At 38.6% G+C, this 12,521-nt stretch overlaps 2 protein-coding genes across 2 annotated transcripts; one reads left to right on the top strand and one right to left on the bottom strand.

The window, feature by feature from the left end:
• The first annotated feature begins 470 nt into the window (after positions 1-470).
• Positions 471-1,421, top strand: LOC125362377 (olfactory receptor 52A1-like). The gene has a single exon (XM_048361231.1). It carries the CDS (start codon positions 471-473, stop codon positions 1,419-1,421), a length of 951 nt encoding a protein of 316 aa, XP_048217188.1.
• Positions 1,422-11,340: 9,919 nt separating this feature from the next.
• Positions 11,341-12,285, bottom strand: LOC125362180 (olfactory receptor 52D1-like). The gene has a single exon (XM_048360881.1). The coding sequence runs from the start codon at positions 12,283-12,285 to the stop codon at positions 11,341-11,343; it is 945 nt and encodes a 314-aa protein (XP_048216838.1).
• Positions 12,286-12,521: the final 236 nt, after the last annotated feature.

Consider the following 12,521-nt stretch of genomic DNA (forward strand, 5'->3'; position numbering starts at 1 on the left):
ATCTGAAAGACAATTTCTAGGAAGTAGAGAAAAGTATTTTACACATTAAAGCTGAGAATCCAGGACACCCAGTGTAAGGCTTTTCATACCTGAATAACCTGAGACTTGAGTCAGCTGTACAAGGGTATGTGATTTTGACTTGGTCACAGGAATATTTAACTTAATTTGAAATGTATGTGGAGTTTTGGCACAGATTTGAGCTAAGACTTAAAGCTGCAATCTACGACACAAGCAGAGAAAACTCCAGAGATGAGCAAAATCGATGCTTCTCAAAATAAAATTTTCATTTATGTAATTTCTCGGGATCATATTCCTCATCCACAAAGACCCACAAGAGGGCATATGATTCCATTCCATTCCTATTTCTCAGGTTCTGAGAAGAACGGTGAGGAGAGCGTCCCTTCTTCCAAGCCATGATTTTCTCTGAATAGGCAATACAATCATTAATGACTTCAGGATTTTCCAGCTCCATGGGCTCCACCAACATGTCCTATCTGACCCCGACAACGGTGATCCTGATTGGTATACCTGGACTAGAGCATGTGCAATTTTGGATTGGATTTCCCTTCTTTGGCTTGTGCCTGGTGGCCCTTCTAGGCAACATCTTGTTGCTTATCATTATCCCAACAGAACGCAGTCTACACCAACCCATGTACATCTTCCTGGCTGTCTTGGCAGCTACTGACCTAGGTCTCTGTGTGGCCATTGCTCCTAAGATGTTGGCCATTTTCTGGTTTGGCTCATGCTCCATGGCTTTTGATGCTTGCCTCACCCAGCTCTTCTTCATCCATGCCTTACAAGGCATGGAATCTGGCATTCTCTTGGCCATGGCCTTCGACCGCTACGTTGCGATTTGTAATCCTTTGAGACACTCATCTATCCTCACCCCTCGTTTTCTCTTTCGAGTGATGCTGATGGTGGTAATCCGGGCAACAATCCTAGTTGGGGTTTTGCCTATTCTACTCAAACAACTGCGACGTTTCCATTCTGTGGTCATTGTTCATTCTTACTGTGAGCACATGGCTGTAGTCAAGCTGGCTGCAGAAGATGTCCATGTTAATAAATCATACGGGCTCTTCGTGGCTTTTGCAATTTTAGGTTTTGACATGATCTTTGTTTTCATCTCCTACGTGCTGATTTTTCGAGCTGTGTTCCGCCTGCCTCAGAAAGAGGCGCGAATCAAAGCATTCAACACGTGCACAGCTCACATCGTTGTCTTCCTGGAATTTTATATCCTTGCTTTCTTTTCATTTCTCAGCCATCGTTTTGGCCATGTCTCTCCCTATACCCATATCCTCTTGTCTACCATCTATCTGCTTGTACCCCCTGCCCTGAATCCCATTGTCTATGGTGTGAAGACCAAAGAGATTCGCAGACGCGTTGCTCAAATTTTCACTCTGAAGCAAGACATTCAGAAATGATCCAACGAGTCTGCTGAAATATCCATTTGCCTATTTAAAGTGAAAAGCTTGTACTCTGTGGCTATTGTGGTGATATCTATCTCTGTTTTCTCCCTTCATTATTTCTTCTTTTTCATACATATATCTACTGTGAAATCTTTCTGCAGTTCAGCATTCTGTAGTGAGAATATAACGATACTGGGTACATTTAATTCAGTGTTGGTTCCATTTTGAAAAGGTAAAAACAGTAGCTATAGTTTCACAATTAAGAAGCAATCAATTGGGCTGGGAATATGGCCTAGTGGCAAGAGTGCTAGCCTCGAATACATAAAGCCCTGGGTTCAATTCCCCAGCACCACATATATAGAAAACGGCCAGAAGTGGCAATGTGGCTCAAGTGGCAGAGTGCTAGCCTAGAGCAAAAGGAAGCCAGGGACAGGCTCAGGCCCTGAGTCCAAGCCCCAGGATTGGCAGGAAAAAAACACAAAACAACAACAACAACAAAAAAGAAGCAATCAATCTAAGTTTTCAGAAAGAGTCATAGAAGACCTTATGGAGAAAGTCATGGCAGGTATGAGATTCATATAGGAAACTATACTTTATCAGATAAAATATTATTTACCGTATCTTCAATTCAGTTTAAACATCATTAATGCTAGAACTCATGGAAATGGCCAGATTTGTGTGGATCTGACTTATTTAAGCCTGCAAATCATGGAAAGCAGGCCCATCCCCGCCTTTATCAGTTAACAAACGATACAAAGAATCCTGCAGATCACCGGATCTTACTTTTTCTGATTTTATTTAACTTAAAAATACTCATTTATATAACGACAGGCAAAACTTCCCTCAACTTCCAATTACCAACTTTTGTGGTTTTTGAAAGGAGTCCATGATCTGTTTGCATAGCATTGGAACTCAATAAATTTTGTCAAAAGGTAATTAGGAGATATTTTGGAGAGTGTTGACAGCTAATCTGTCAGACTGATCAAGCACTGTGGTTAGTAACTTTTAACATTGTCTTTTCTCCTATTCTTATCATAGTGAAGCTGAAGGACTTATTTACAAGCTAGTAAAGGAAAATTAGTCTTTAGCCTCACTCCCTTTGCCTCTTCGTCTGATGTTTCTTCTCAGGGCCTCTGTGTATTGAGAGCATCACGCTATCATGACATCCACCACATGAGCACCGATAATATTTACCTCATGATTCCATTAGTCTCTCATCTTGATGGTCAAGTTAATGTCGATGTTACTATTTAGGGATGGGGAGGAAAATACATGTTTGCCTTGGGATATCTTCAATGAAGAAACAATAACAGGATATCAATAACATAAGGCATCCTATCAAGAGTTTTCACAAAAGAAAACCAAATCAGAAAGGTTAGTATACATGATATATTTGAAATCTGATCAGAGAAAAATTAGTGGGAGGAGAAAGTAAAATAGTGAAGGGAAGGAAATCAATAAGCCTTTATTATTACTGAGAAAATTACCAGTGTGGATCAGCAGAGATATCTTTTTGTTAGGGATACTTGGATAAAGTACAAATTGCCTTAGTGTTGGGCTACAAATGTGCAGTATTTACCCAGTAATTTTGATTTCTAACTGCTTGATAATGTCTCCTGGATAGTCATATTTCCAGTACTTCTCTCTCATTGCTTTCATGGATGGACCTTAACTCCCCAAGTCTGAAAAAGTTCTTGCACAAAGATTTGTCAGAAACCATTGGTATGAACAGGAACTGTTTACAGGCAACTTCTTTATCAGCCTGAGGGTATATGATCTATCTTTTAAAATACAACTAAAGCTGGGTGCCCATGGCTCAGGCCTATAATCCTAGCTACTTGGGAGGCCGAGATCTGAGGATTACTGTTTTGAAGCCAGTCCAGGCATGAAAGTATGTGAGACTTTAACTACCAAAAAACAAAAAGAAAGACAGAAGTGGAAGGTGATGTTCTGTGGCTTAAGTGGTAGAAAGCTAGCCTTGAGTAGAACAGCTTAGGGACAGCACCCAGTCCCTGAGTTCAAGCCCCAGGACCAGCACATAAACACACACACACACACACACACACACACACACACACACACACACACACACACACCTAAAGAGCTGGCCACTAGTGTGTGACACAATATTAGCTACTCAGTTTGCTGAGATCTGATGATTTCAGTTTAGATGCAGACTGGAAAGCCAAAACCTCATATTCATATTTCCAATTAACTTACAAAAAGCCAGAAGTAGTGATGAGTGGTCGCATATCAGCTGTGATTGAGGGAAGGTGTGAGACACAGAGTTCAAGTCTTAGGGTACACACATGCACACGCACATGTACACACACAGTTATTAATTTGGGAAATATGTGAAAACAAACAGGTAAAGTGAAGGTTATTTATCCAAATTCCTTTGTGAGCTGACAGAGAGTATGACAAGGGTATAGAAGTCTCAGATATATGAATGTTTTGGGGAAAAACACCCTCATTTCCTGTAAGATCATCTTTTAATAGAAGCATTATTCTTTTAGTATGAGGCATAAAATATCTAAAACTTGTTGGAAGCAAACCAAAGGTAAGTGCCAACTGCTTAGAATAGTAATGGTAAAATCTGCTTTCCAATGTGCATAGCTTTGCAGGTCACCTGGCTCAGAAGAAAGTTGTTTTACAGGAAGACTGAGGGCATCCTGTTTCCCAGGGAGACGGAATAGTACTCACAGGAACACCTTTTTTTTTTATTTATTTTTTTGTCAGTTGTGGGGCTTGAACTCAGGGCCTACAAATTGTCCCTTAACCTTATTTATCTCAAAGGTAGGGCTCTATCAATTAAGCCACAGTGCCCCTTCTGGTTTTCTGGTGGTTAATTGGAGATAAGAGTCTCATGGGGACTTTTCTGCCCAGGCTGGCTTTGAACCACAATGCTCAGATCTCAGCCTCCTGAGTAGCTAGGTTTACAGGCAGGAGCCACCAACACCTGACCACTCTTTTTTATATCTCACTTGTCTTCAATGAAATATAAAGTAATATTGGTATGACTTCTTATCCTGTATTAGAACATTTTATTAAAATGATTTTGGGTATTTTGGGGAAATACTATTCCATTGATGGCATTTTACTAGACAGCTATACTAAAAATAGACCAAAAGAGTTAGATATATTTCCAAACAATGTAAAATAACCCTTTTCAAACTATGGTAGTAGAGGATTATTTTCAATCCTTTTGCCAACATATGATGTATGAATTCTAGTCATCTATTTATCATTTATCTACTATTCATTTTGTTCTATTTTCTTTTTTTCTAAAATATAATTTTGTTGTTATTATTAAGATGTACAGTGCAGCTTATTCTATTTAATGTGTTAACACACCAATTATATTTAGGAGTTGAAAAGGCTATGAATTGTTTTACCCAGAGAGAAGAATCTGAGGGTTTGGATTTTCAAACATGTCCATAACTGCATCTTGTAAACTACATATTCTTCAGGCATTATAGCATTGAGAAATTGAGCTTATTTCCCAACTCCTGAATGTTCTTGATTGATTGATGTCATGTAGTATGCATATCCAACACATGTGTTAACATATACATCCTATGCCTATGTCACATTAGCTGCCAGAATGTGAATAGATATAAATATGACAGCATGACAGAGTTAATGAGAAATAGAAAAAAATAGTTGAAGGAAATGATTAGAATCATGTTCATGACAGAAGTGTGTATTGGTATGTGTTTGAACAGGTAAGTATCATTCATGTTTAGATAAGCCATAGATTGTCTACAGTATGATCAGATAGAGAAAGGAAAATGAATATGATATCGTCACTAATATGAGCATTTGTTTGGTAACATTCTAAAAACACTTTTTAAATCTTTCAATAGTTATGCAAGGGGTTTCAATTCAATATGTTAATATATGAGTACAATGCATCTTTTTTTTCAAATTTTTATTATCAAACTGATGTACAGAGAGGTTACAGTTTCATACGTTAGGCATTGGATACATTACTTGTACTGTTTGTTACCTCGTCCCTCATACCCCCCTCCCCCCACCCCCTGAGTACAATGCATCTTGATCAGTGCTACCCCTTCCACCATTCTCGCCATTTCATCTAGCCTAACCTCATTCATCTCTTCTTTCTAGTTCTAGTTGCACATGTGTTCCCAGAGTATTATGACAGCATTCACTCACTTTTACTCTATCTGTACACTTCCCTTTCTTTTACCCCTATCCCTCTCAGACAAGATATGTTTCAGTTTCCCGATATTCACGTTGTTAGACTGTCTGTTGTTTCAAGGTGTTACATGATGGGAATTGTCAAAAAGATATGGATATTTAGAAACAAAGCAAGTTGTATTAACTGGATTGGATTGATGGTTATTTGGGGGTTAAAAAATAGAATAGAGCATCTGGTAAAGCTGACGGAAACCCAGTTATACAATAACTTGAATACTATAGACTGTAGCCTTTATCTTGACAAGTGAGTTAGAAAAGGTTTCAAGTGAAAGGTGAAAGATTTATACGATCTGAAGGGAAACTACAGTATAAGCCTGGGGAAAATGGGGGAAAGAGGAAGACTTCAAAAAGAAATGTACTGAATATTTGACTTATGTAACTGTAACCCCTTTTTACATCACCTTGAAATAACAAAATGAAGATTTCAAGTGAATGAAATATTTGTTTGAGAAAGACAACTATAGTTGAAGTTTTAACAACTTGAAATAAAGCAGAAGTTAGACATAGGAAGTTGAATTAGGAGTTCATCTTTAAGACATACATACCGTGGAAACCAAGTGAAAGGTGTAGGGGATGAAAAACATCTGGGTGAGGCAGGCATCAAAGCTGATTTCCTGGGCATTCATCCAGAAGATAGCTAGCATGTGGGGCACAGTGACATTGACCAGGCACAAGTCAACAGTATGGCCAGGCGGAGAAACAGGGGCTCCTGAAGACTCTTCTCTATTTGAATGATACTTAAGATGGTTACATGACCAATGACTGCAACAACAAATATCAAGAAAAAGGGCACAGAAAACAAGCAATGGGAAGATTCTAGGCCAGGAATTCCAGCCAGGATCAATTTCAAAGGCTGAGGAATGGAGTTGTTGCAAGATGACAACTCTAAGGTGAGTTCCTTAAATTCTGATTCCTAGACAGAGAGAAAAAGGGACATTTTCAAATCACTGTATCCTTCACATATATACAAAGCTGGCCAGTATAATTGTTTATGATAATAATTCTGATTATATTATGTAAATGAATAGATGCATGAATACTTCACCTACTTGGCATAGGGATGAAGACAAGTCTGTGAATTCTCTGGAGTCAGGAACAAGTGTTCCCAACGATAAATTTTTAATAAAGCTGTATTATGTCCATAGATTGTCCTGTGTCTCTATGTTTAATATTCAATATTTCTGATGAGCTTACCAATCTTGAAATTGCTAATGAAAATGCTAGGTAAAGGAATGACTATATTAGAATGCCTTACAGATGGATCCAAAAATTATTGTGAATTATTTTCTTTTTTTGAGATATGCTATGTTACTAGTAATAAGACTTGTATTTTTTAATTTTCATGATAATGTTTTACTTTGTATAACAATGAAAAGAAATGAGAGAAAGATGGATCATAAAGTTACTTCAAAAATCAAAAAGAAAATATAGTAATGTTCACATTGCATCTTATTACTTTGATTTACTTATCGCCTTAGATGGTTATCCTTTTATTATATTCATATTAATACATCACTATAAGCTAAATTAGTATATTGTTATTTTGTTAGTGACACAGTGCCTTGATGCATATTAGTGTTTTTATTTCAGCCAGAGGAAAATTGTTAAAAAAGATACTGAGCCAGGCACCTGTGGCTCATGCCTTTAATCCTAACTATTCAGAAACCTGAGATCTGAGAATCACAGTTCAAAGCCAGCCCAGACAAGAAAGTCAATGAGACTCAATGAGGCTCTTATTTCCAATTAACCACACACTCATGTGGTAGAGCACTCAACCATGAGCAAAAATTGCTCAAGGCCAAAGCTAGGCCTTGAGCTCAACCACCCCCCCCATTTAAAAAAAAAACAAAAAAAATTGATTTAGGTTACATATAATATGAATTGAATTTTTGCAAATAAACCCACTGTAAGTATGTAAGCAGAAGAAATACAGGATATACATGATACATATGAATACATACATAAATATATGCAATAGCAGTATTTACCCTATTGCCTCTATAATCACTTTCTTTTTGTGACTATATGATTTATTTTAATTTTATATAGTTTGGGTATGTGGCATGATATTTTAATATATATTACAGAATAAATACTGTATTCAAAAATGACATAAACATCATCTCACATAGGCATCTTTTATTTTTATGGTTCTATTAGCTCAAAACTACTAAGTAATCAGATTTTCAATATACAAAACTGTAGCGTTATCTGTGGTCTTCAGTGTCTACATTTCCTCTCTAGACTCATTGTAAAGGACTGGAACTTTATGCATTTTGACCTAAATCTCTCTATCCTTCTCCTAACCCTAGAAACTGAACTATGTGGCTGATATTTATTTAGGGTCTATATCTTGTTATGCAAGTATTTGTCCTTCTGCATCTGGTTTATTTTCTTTAGCATACCGTACTGCAGGTGAATCTAATCACTGTAAAAGTTAGGATCTCACTCACTTTAAGGTTGAATAATAGGTTGTGAAAACACAGAGTTGATCGTATTACTCCTGGGCATAATATCTCTTACTTTTAGGATAAAATCAAGTAGTTACGATGCCCAGGTTACACATATCTTACAGAAATTCATTATTTATTTCTCTTTTTTGCAAATATTTGGCATATTTATGCATTTGTGCATCCCTTGATTATATTCACATTAGTAAATGGTCTTGAAGCCTAGATTTCTCTTCAGCTTACATCCATCAGAAACTAGCAAACTATAGCGCATAAAGTATTTGTTACATGAATGCGCAAATATTCCTGTTTTTCTGTACTGCTAGAGTCTCGAAGAATTTCATTTTGTTGTCACTTTTATTGAATAGCCACTTTGTTATCCTTTAGAGTAATCTGTAAATGCCAACTTTGTAGTTTATATTTCTGAACAGAATGCTCAAAAATCTTTTAACAGGAAATGTAATTCAATTTCATGATTTAGAAGCTCAAATAAACTTTATGATTTAACAGCTCAAAGAACAAAATAACAGCCAAGCAAAAAGAAATCATTAGAGAGCACAGTGGTAAATCATCAGGAGTGAGCTGGCATGAGGATAACATTCCCAGAGGCCTGCCCTTCCTCAGAGGATTCTCTTGTCTTCCACTTTAGAGTTTGGTTCCTCTGGCCAGTTCATTTTTCTTTACTATCTTACCAAATACTATTAAGAAATATAAAAAGGTTTTAAATTCAGATTCCAGAAGTGTACCTATCCTGCCAATAGTAATTGAAAAATATACAAAAGTGAGTCAAGCTTACAAAGAGACTTCTCTGATGAGGAAATGAGAATGGCCAAGAGACATATGAAAAAATGCTCAACATCACTGACCATAAAAGAAATGCAAATCAAAACAACATTGAGATTCCATCTCACCCCAGTAAGAATGTCATATATCAAGAAAACTAACAATAACAATTGTTGGAGGGGATGTGGCCAAAAGGGAACCCTACTTCATTGTTGGTGGGAATGTAAACTGGTTCAGCCACTCTGGCAAGCAGTATGGAGATTCCTCAGAAGGCTAAATATAGAACTCCCCTATAACCCAGCAGCCCCACTTTTGGGTATCTATCCAAAAGACCACAAACAAAATCACAGTAATTCCACCAGCACAACAATGTTCATCGCAGCACAATTTGTCATAGCGAGAATCTGGAACCAACCCAGATGCCCCTCAGTAGACGAATGGATCAGGAAAATGTGGTACATATACACAATGGAAGTTTATGCCTCTATCAGAAAGAATGACATTGTCCCATTTGTAAGGAAATGGAAGGACTTGGAAAAAATTATACTAAGTGAAGTGAGCCAGACCCAAGGAAACATGGACTCTATGGTCTCCCTTATTGGGAATAATTAGTACAGGTTTAGGCTAGTCATATAGCCGAGCATCACAAGGCCCAATAGCTATACCCTTGTGAACACATAAGATGATGCTAAGTGAAATGAACTCCATGTTATGGAGACAATTGTTATGTCACAGTTGTAACTACTTTCAATGTCCCAAGTGTATCTGTAGCTTCTATTATTGATGTTCTTGTATCACCTTCCTGTGGTTGTACCTACACTATCTCTGTAATCTTATCTGAGTATATTGGAAACCGAGTATACTGGTATTGGAAGTAAGAAATTGAAAGCGAATATCAAATTTGACAGACTCAGGGTAAAAAAGACAAACAACTACAAAAGCAATACTTGCAAAACTGTTTGGTGTAAGTGAACTGAACACCTGGGGGGGAGGGAAAGGGGGAGGAGGGAGGGGGATATGAGGGACAAGGTAACAAACAGTACAAGAAATGTATCCAATGCTTAATGTATGAAACTGTAACTTCTCTGTACATCAGTTTGATAATAAAAATTTGGAAAAAAAGTGAGTCAAGTATCTTTAGGTTTATTTGTTTCTTTGGAATCACTTGTTGAGGATGCAGGTTCATGGAAGCTTCCAGATGTCTACTTTTTAAATAAGCTCCAAGAATACACAGAAAAAAGGAAAAAGAAAAGAAAGCACCAATAATATTTTGTAGGACTGTAATGACTACAGCAAAGACAACACTACTCAATGCTATTCAGAATGTGTTTATTGAATGCTGCTGGAGTAATGTCCCACTTGTAGGAACAACAGTTTGCAGAAAGGGGTTACACTTGTTTAGTGAGAACTGCTCAGATCTTTCAAGTAAAAACACTTATCATGTTTAACTTTACTGTCATCTACAGCATAGTCAGCCAAACATTTAAATTTGGTAATTAATGATCTCTACCTAGTGGTCCAATGGCGATTTAGTTCAATGTGCTGCTTTATGAAAACACTCCATCTTGATCAGTGTCACCCATTCCATCATTTACTACTCTGTCTATTCCAACCTCAGCCATTTCCTTGGGTTACCTAGTTCCATTTTCACACATTTACATTTCTATAATATTCACCCAATGTTCCTAGGTAATTTATAATAATAGATTATTGCTTCATCAGAAGGCAATGCCATACAATACTTGAAGATTAGCATCTGAATGAAGCCCAGCATATCTGAATAAGCTCTGGGCATACGGCAAATTTAAATTTATCCAAGCATAAATTTAGTTTAGTTTTGAGGGAATAGTAATATAGCTTAAAAGAGAGTATATATTGGTCAGGTAAAAACAAATACAATAGTAGACACAAGTTTCTTTTAGTGGAAAAAGTCTTCCATGAAAAATTGAGATTAGCTGACTACATTATTGCAATGCTGAACTACTTCCCATTGACTAAGAATATGTCATTTAAGTCTTGTGGATAGATGCCAAATTCTTGATGTATTCCTATGCTACAAAGTAAGTCAGTTGTACTATTTCTTGAATAGGTTTATTAAGAGTGTTTGTTGATTTATCAAGGAATATTCCTTGGTAGGGATTCTTTTTTAGATTTTCATAGGGTTCTTTGGCTCACTCCTTGTTTGTAAGTAAACTACAGTCCTCTTGGATCATGGGTTGAGAGCAGCAAGGAGAAGAGATTCATTTATTATTCATCAGGTTCGAAAACAAGTCATTCTAACTCTCAATGCTCAGAAAAATGTTACACCTACTTAGTTCCATTAGAATTTGAGAATTTCAATTATGACAAAGGAGGACTGCCCAATTTAAAAAAAAATCATAAAACATCTCATTTCCATGGGTGGTGTCTTCCTATCAGGGCTAAGCAAAGGATCAGGTGTTTGCCATCTTTCCTTTCTAATGTTGTCATTTTCAGCAGACTCAGGCAAGTTTTACCCTTAAACAACGAATTACATAGTCGCGGATTTTCTTGGTCCTGATTCCATACACGATGGGGTTGAGAAAGGGTGGTACGAGAAGGTACATGTTGGCGATGAAGATATGAATACGAGGAACCACGTTGTGGCCAAAGCGGTGGGTCAGGAAGGTAAAGACAGCTGTGGAGTAGAAGACTGCGATGACACAGACATGAGAGCCACAGGTGCCTAGAGCCTTAAGGCTTGCCTCTCGGGAGGGAAGACGGAAGACAGCACGGAGGATGAGCACGTAGGAGAGCGCAATGAAAAAGCCATCGCAGGAACCAATGACAGAGGCTACACTGAGGCTGTACCGCTTGGTGGCGCCCGTGTCCACACACGCCAGCTTCACCACGGCCATGAACTCGCAGTAGGTGTGGGCAAGGATCCGTCTTCCGCAGTAGGGCAGCTGCTTGAGCAGGATGGGGTGTGGGGAAAAGAAGGCTACTCCCCGGAACACCACCGCAGCCCCCATTTTGGCAATGCGACTGTGGGGGAGGATGGTGGCATGGCGCAGGGGATCGCAGATGGCCACGTACCGGTCAATGGCCATGGCCAAGAAGAAGCCCGATTCCATGGCGGTGAAGCTGTGGATGAAGAACATCTGAGCCAGGCAAGCGTCCAAGGCGATGGCGTGGGCGCCCAGCCAGAAGAGGCAGAGCATGCGCGGCAGGGTGGACGTGGAGAGGACCAGGTCTGTGATGGAGAGCATGCAGAGGAAGAGGAACATGGGCTCGTGGAGGCTGCGCTCGGCCCTCACCACAGCCAGGATGGTCACGTTCCCCACCACAGCCACCAGGTACATGGAGCAGAAAGGAATCCCAATCCAGACGTGCATGTGCTCCAGTCCCGGGATGCCCAGGAGATGGAAGGTGTTGGGAGAGAACTGAGATTCATTGGCGTCCCCCATGGTGTTACCGCTGTTGGTCCTCTGTGGATGGATCCCTCCTCTTGGATGCTGAAGTTTTCTGCCCAAACCATTACACACCAATCTGAAAACGAATGAACAATGAATCTGGAAGATCCCAAAACATCACATTAGAAAACTTTCAAGGTTACAAGGTACATTGAAGACGCTATAGTGACACAAAGGAAAATCCAGGCACTGTGCCACAACGTACCAAGTCTCGATGAACTAATAAATCT

Source organism: Perognathus longimembris, chromosome 13, assembly GCF_023159225.1.
Source record: "Perognathus longimembris pacificus isolate PPM17 chromosome 13, ASM2315922v1, whole genome shotgun sequence".
Taxonomy (NCBI): Eukaryota; Metazoa; Chordata; class Mammalia; order Rodentia; family Heteromyidae; genus Perognathus; species Perognathus longimembris.